Below are 5,818 nucleotides of genomic sequence, written 5' to 3'. Positions count from 1 at the left end.
GGCCCCGACCAGGGGCAGCAGGATGGAGCCCTGCCCCCCCACCCCTGTAGCGCACCTCTCCATCAACCCCAGGGCCCCCTCACCTGCCCCCAAGCCCAGCCCCTGAGGCAGGTCCCCATGTTCCCAAGGCTGCTTTCCTGGCTTTGTCCCCGTGATGGCTGGGCAGGAACTTCCTGCTGGAGAATTCCCGGATCCTTCTAGGAGGCTGCAAGCCAGGTCTGGGAACTTAGGAGGGAGGGAAACCAGGGCTGCTCTGACTATGAAGGGCGGGTCTGTGGCAGTAGGGGCTCCCCCGGCACTCACTCTGGGCCCCAGGTCCTTCCCCACCCATGGGTCAGGTGCACTAAACCTCCCGTCCTCCAGCTCAGATGGAACCCAGGGTTCTGCAGCTGGGGTGGCCTGGCAGCCTGTGGGCATGGACTAGAACTAGACTGAGAACCCTGAGCTTGTTCCTGGGTGGAGAATGAGGGGCCAGGTCGGCAGACAGACAGGCAAGGAGGCCAAAGTCAAATTGAGTTTTATTAATAACATCACAGACCTGAGTCTGAAGAGTGGGGACAGTGTGCCAGGCAGGCCCACCCTGCCGACACATGGACACCATTTATTAAAGACCCCTTGGCCCCAGGGGCTCCTTGAGGTGCCCTAAGAGGAGGCGGATACATCTCTACACGGGCTGCAGGGGCCCGGGGCAGGGCAGACTCAGGCCAGCACCAGCTTCACTCTGGAGGCCAGTTTCCCATCTCATCCATCTCCTCAAGGAGCAGGTGCTGGGGGGCGGAAGTGGGTGAAGGAAGATGCCTTTGCATCTTTGGGCTCTCCTCTTCCTGCTCTGTACCCCCAGAACGGTCCCACCTGCCCTCAGAGACAAGCACCCCAAGGCCACCTTTCCAGACCCTCCCCCAGGTGCCCACAGCAGGCCAGGCCCACTAGCCCTGAGCCACCTCCCTCCCATAGAATGGAGGCCCCCTTCTCCCTCCAGCTTGGGGGATTCCTGGGAAGCCCCCGGAGCCAGGCACCCCAGCCAAGCCCTCCCCTCCCTCACCTCTATCTTAGACACCACACCAAGGGGGCTCTGCACCCTTCCCTCCAGCCTAGGGTGGTGCTTCCAGTGCCTGAGCGCCCCTCCCCCAGGTCCCCAGCATTCCCCAAAGGCTGGGGGGCAGCTTCCTTCCCCCTCAGCTTGGTGCCTCTGAGGGCAGATAAGGAGAGAGTGGGGGGTGGTAATGAGGACAGAATCCTTGTAACACCCACAGCAGGAAGATATTCCTGAGGCAGCCCTGTCCCCAAGTGAGGACTCAGCTGGTCCTCTACTCCAGAAACTCCCTAGGGGCCCCCAGTGATGCTCTGGCTACCCTAGGACTGTGACCCCTGGGGCTGGGGCTGGGGCAGACTGGCTCAGGGGGTGGTCCTGGAGGGGAGGGGAGAGGGGAGGAGAGCTCCCTTTAGCAGGAAAAGACAAAAGCAGGGGCTCTGCCGGAGCGACCACCTGTGTGGTTGAGGGTGAGGTTCCCCAGAGCACAGAGGGGCGCCCTGACACATAGCTTGCAGGCTCAAGACAAGGGGAAGGCTGCCCCTCAGTACCCGGTAGGCAAGTATTTCTGATATTAACGACCCCCAAGGGGTGAGTCATAATCCCTGACACTGGAGTGCCCTTTGAAGTTGAGGGCTACACACTCGTCAGCTCATTTGATCCTCCAATGGTCCCCTTTTCAGGTAAAGAAACCAAGGCCCACATTCAAAGTCACAGAGCAAGTCATGCCAGGTCAGAGACTTTGACTAAAGACTTTGCTCCTTCCTTTTGTAAACTACACACACGGTCAGGGGCAGATGTCCACCGAATGAAAGGATGAGCTGATGAATGAGTAGAAATTAACCCAAAAAGGATATTGACACATTTTTCATCAACATATCCATCAATGTGCACTCAGAGAAGCTGGGACAGGCCTCACCTTTAAGGCCAATGTCAAGTAGGGTGGGCTGTAGGTGGTCCTTGGTGTGACCAGGTAGGTAACTCCCCCGCACCTATGTGTGTTTGTGGGAGGTGGTGTGGGTGTGAATGGGAGAGAAAACAGAAAAAGAGCAACATTATGCGAATGACAGATGTGCAGGAAAGCCTTAAAGCCACCTAGACAAGTCCCTTCAATGTAGAGATGAGGAAACTGAGGCCCAGAGAGGGGAAGGGACTTGCCCAAGGCCATACAGCAAGTGAATGGCAGTGAAGCCTTAAAAATGGACTTGGGTCAAGTGAGAGAGAGACTGATGGAGGAGTGTGTGTGCAGGGGGTCAGGATCCTGCTCTCAGAGATACCACCACCAAGAAGGAGTTAAGCATTTCCTGCCCAGCATGAGGGCTGGAGCCTGGGCCAGCAGCAGCGGAGAGGGGAGGCCTCCAGCCCCACTCTCCCCAGGGCTCTCAGGCAGAGGGTGGGGGTGGGATGGGCGAGCATACCTGGCCATCCACAATGCCTGCCTCCTCCAGGGTGATCTCTGGCTGGGTCAGCAGCTTCCGGCCCTCATGGCCACCCATCTTCCAGTGGCGGGACTCCCGTTGCACTACCAGAAGCTTCTTTAACTCCGACTCCACGAAACCTGAGAGCCAGAGAGATGGGCATGGGACAGGCAGGAGAAGGGTGGACAACCTGCTGGGGATCGAAGGGAAAGGAGGTGGCTCTTGCTCTCCAAACCTTACCCAGCCCTGTGCAGCCCCCGGTCACCCCCAGCTGGGCCCATTCTCCATCCAGTCCCTGGAGCCAGCCAGACACCACCTCCCCACTGCCCTGCCTTCCCCAGGACACTCGCTCTCCATGGGCTTCCTCCCGCCAGCTTGAGTGTGAGTCTCTTTACTTACCTCCTGGGGACAGTATGCGAGGGGCAGACATCTGTCCTACCCCACCTGCCCCCTCCAGCCACCAATTCCAGAGCACAGATCTGGAACAACCCAAACCTCCTGGGATCAAGTCCCAGCTCTGCCACTTACTAGCTGTGTGATCTTGGACAAGTTACTTAACCTCTCTGTGCCTCAATTTCCTCACAGTGAAGTGGAGACTATAACAGGACCTACCTCAGAGTTATAATGCAGTATTTCATGAAAAGTGCTTAGAGGAGGGTTTGGCCCATAGTAATGGCTATGAAAATGTCAACAGTGATTTTATTGTTGTTTGTTATTACCACTAAGCCATCTTCTCACCATGTCAGGGCGGCAAGGGGGCTGCAGTGGGAGAGGGGGCCTTCTGGGGTACTGTCACAGCAGTGCATGCACAATGGGAAAACCAGGGATGGAGGTGGCCACTGAAGGAGTTAGAATTCCGGGTTGGGAAAAGGGTAGTGCTCAAGGAACCGCAGTCCCAGTCACAACCCACCCCCCACCCCTCCACCCTCTGCTGCCTCCCGGGCCCTGAGGGAGGAGGACGCTTGCTAGACCCAGCTCAGCCTCGGGACCAGCCACACACAGCTCCCCCAGCCCGGGCAGTCATCTTAGGTCCTCTGGTTCCACCTGGTGGTCAGAAACTGGTATCACATCCACCAGCCACTGGCCATAGTGGGGCTCCTTCTGTGGTGGGGCTGGCTGGGTGGGGAGGTGGGGGCACCACACTTACCTACTGTATCTGTCGACCTAAAAGTCTTATGCAGCGGCGACTGGAGGGTGACAATGTCTGGGACACAGAGCTTGAGTGAGCTGTCCTCCTCCTCTGTTTCCTCTTCCCTGCCTTTCTCCTCACAGGGCAGTCCTTCCTTGAGAGGGAACTGAGGGTGTGCCCACGACTGAGCAGGTGAGGAGGGCGGGGACGAGCCTGCAGCCCCCATGCCCACGGAGACCCAGAACAGAAAGCAGGAGGGAACAACGGCTCTCAAGAGGTTCAGGCAGGTGGCTGCCCCCGTGGGCCCCACCCAGGCCTCACCCCCGCACTTCCAGCTGGCCCCACAGACCTTGGCCGTGGCCGATTTCTGGAGCTGCTTGTACAAGCTGAGGAGGCGGTTCCAGGGAGTTGCTCCCACCTGGCAGGAGGCCAGCCTGAGGTCTCCTGTGGAGCGGTAGTGGTCACTGATAGCTCACAGCAACGAGAGGCAGCCCAGGCCCAGGAGGACAGGGCCATCAGGAGGCTGAGCTGAGGGCCAGGTTTCCTTGTTTTCTTTAGCAAACACCTGCTACATGCTGGGCACAGTTCTAGGCACTTCACAGAGAAAATCTCACTCAATCCTTCCTACTGCCCTCTGGGATAGGTACTATTATATTCCCATTTTGCAGATGAGGAAACTGAGACACAGAAAGGTTGAGTGACTTGCCACCGTCACACAGCTTGGCCTGTGTGGAGCTGGGATTCAAACCCAGGCAGCCCGCCTCTAGCGTCCCCTCAAACTGCCCTGTGTCCTTCCCGGCCCTACACCCCTGGCATGTCCCCCACACCTGTGGCCACCACACTCACCATCAAGCAGACACTCCTTCTCCTCCTCCCTGGTGAAGGTCTCGAGGCTGATATTCAGTGGCCCCATGGCCCTCTGCAAGCATCCTTGCTCCACCGCCAAGGCTTGGGCAAAGTGGCCCCTGATCCCAAAGCATAGTCAGATGGGGGTGGCAGGTGGGGCCCAGAGATGTGGTGAAGGCCCCCTAAACCCCCCAAGGCTCTCCCAGAGGCCCTGTTCAGCTTCCTCTATCCTCCTGCTCCCAACAACTCCCTGCTCGGCCCTCTGGGGTCTTCATCACAGAGGGGATGATCCCTCCCCAAAAGTAGGGTGAGGAGGGCTCTGGGGAGCAGAGAGAGAAGTGGGCCCCCTTCCTCACCAGGGGTGGGTGCCAGGTCCAAATGGGAGCGGGAACCAGGAGGGAGAGGTGTGGGCCAGGAGGGAGACAGTGGGGAGGGAAGGTGGGGGGAGTGGGGCCCAGAAAGGAGCTGGGAAGTAACGGGAGCCCCGGCTCACCCCAGAGCATCCCCCTTTCCTTTTGGTGCCTCCATCCACAACCACTCACTTTCGGGAGGACCCCCATCTCTGCCTCACCGCCCCCCCCACATCTCCAGGCTCCTCTCCACCCCTGACACGTCTGTCCAACCATGCCCACCCAGGCCTCTGTCCACCCAAGGAGTCCGTTCCTGGCCCCTCCCCAATTTGGGTCCTCCTATCTCAGGCCCACATCCTTCCCCCTTCTTACATCCAGGCCTCCCCCCAGTTCCTCCATCCCAGGCTCCTTCCCACCATCCACGGCCCAGCCCCTCACCTGTCTGAGGTCCCCGTATCCCCTGCTGCCTCCTTCTCCTCCTCTTTCCTCTCCTCCAACTCAGACAGGTTGCCCAGCACCTCCTGGCTTCCTCTGGGCAGGACTGGCTTCACCTCTACACCCTGAGCCAGAACCCTCAGGACCTCCACGGGCGTGGGGGTCCGGGCTCCTGTGTCCCCCAGCCCCAGCCCCGAGGGATCGGGCTGTGGCAGGGCCACAGAGAGGGTGTAGGGCAGCATGGCAGGAGGCCTGGACTCCTTCCTCCCTGCTCCTCCCTGGCGATCAGTCATCAAAGGGGTGGAGTCCTGCTCTCGAAAGGGACAAGACTGGCCCCCCAGCAGGGGCTTGTCTGAGCTCTTTGGGCTGCCCTTGCTCCCCACCAGGCTACAGAAAAAGCGGAACATGGAGGAGTGGCCCAAAATTCGGGATAGAGGGCTTGAAGCTGGGGCCTCCATCCTGACAAGGACTCTGACTCAGAGGGAGGGGCCACAGCAGCCACCTCAGGACCAACTGCTTAAGAACAGAAAGAGTTTTCAAATTAAAACCTCCAGTTGGAAACTTCCAGGAGTTCTAGAAGGCAAAGGTGGGGGAGGGGTGGGGGGGAGAA

At 59.2% G+C, this 5,818-nt stretch overlaps 1 protein-coding gene across 1 annotated transcript; it reads right to left on the bottom strand.

Annotated features, from left to right (window-relative positions):
• Positions 1-525: 525 nt before the first annotated feature.
• LOC102991576 (gametogenetin-binding protein 1-like) lies at positions 526-5,756 on the bottom strand. The gene is made up of 6 exons (XM_024122080.2): positions 5,212-5,756; positions 4,424-4,542; positions 3,927-4,021; positions 3,596-3,743; positions 2,449-2,588; positions 526-767 (listed from the first exon to the last, which is right to left on the bottom strand). Exons 1-6 carry the CDS (start codon positions 5,664-5,666, stop codon positions 717-719), a joined length of 1,008 nt encoding a protein of 335 aa, XP_023977848.1. The 5' UTR covers positions 5,667-5,756; the 3' UTR covers positions 526-716.
• Positions 5,757-5,818: the final 62 nt, after the last annotated feature.

The sequence above is a fragment of the Physeter macrocephalus genome, chromosome 18, assembly GCF_002837175.3.
Source record: "Physeter macrocephalus isolate SW-GA chromosome 18, ASM283717v5, whole genome shotgun sequence".
NCBI lineage: Eukaryota > Metazoa > Chordata > Mammalia > Artiodactyla > Physeteridae > Physeter > Physeter macrocephalus.
The sequence above is the reverse complement of the archived record's forward strand: the minus strand, read 5'-3'. Positions and strand labels throughout refer to the sequence as shown.

Coding starts and splice junctions, on each gene's coding strand:
- LOC102991576 (XM_024122080.2), bottom strand. CDS start 5,666: ATGGAGGCCCCAGCTTCAAGCCCTCTATCCCGAATTTTGGGCCACTCC. Junction 4,543..5,211: donor GATACGGGGACCTCAGACAG/GTGAGGGGCTGG, acceptor CTTTGGGATCAG/GGGCCACTTTGCCCAAGCCT. Junction 4,022..4,423: donor GAAGGAGTGTCTGCTTGATG/GTGAGTGTGGTG, acceptor ACCGCTCCACAG/GAGACCTCAGGCTGGCCTCC.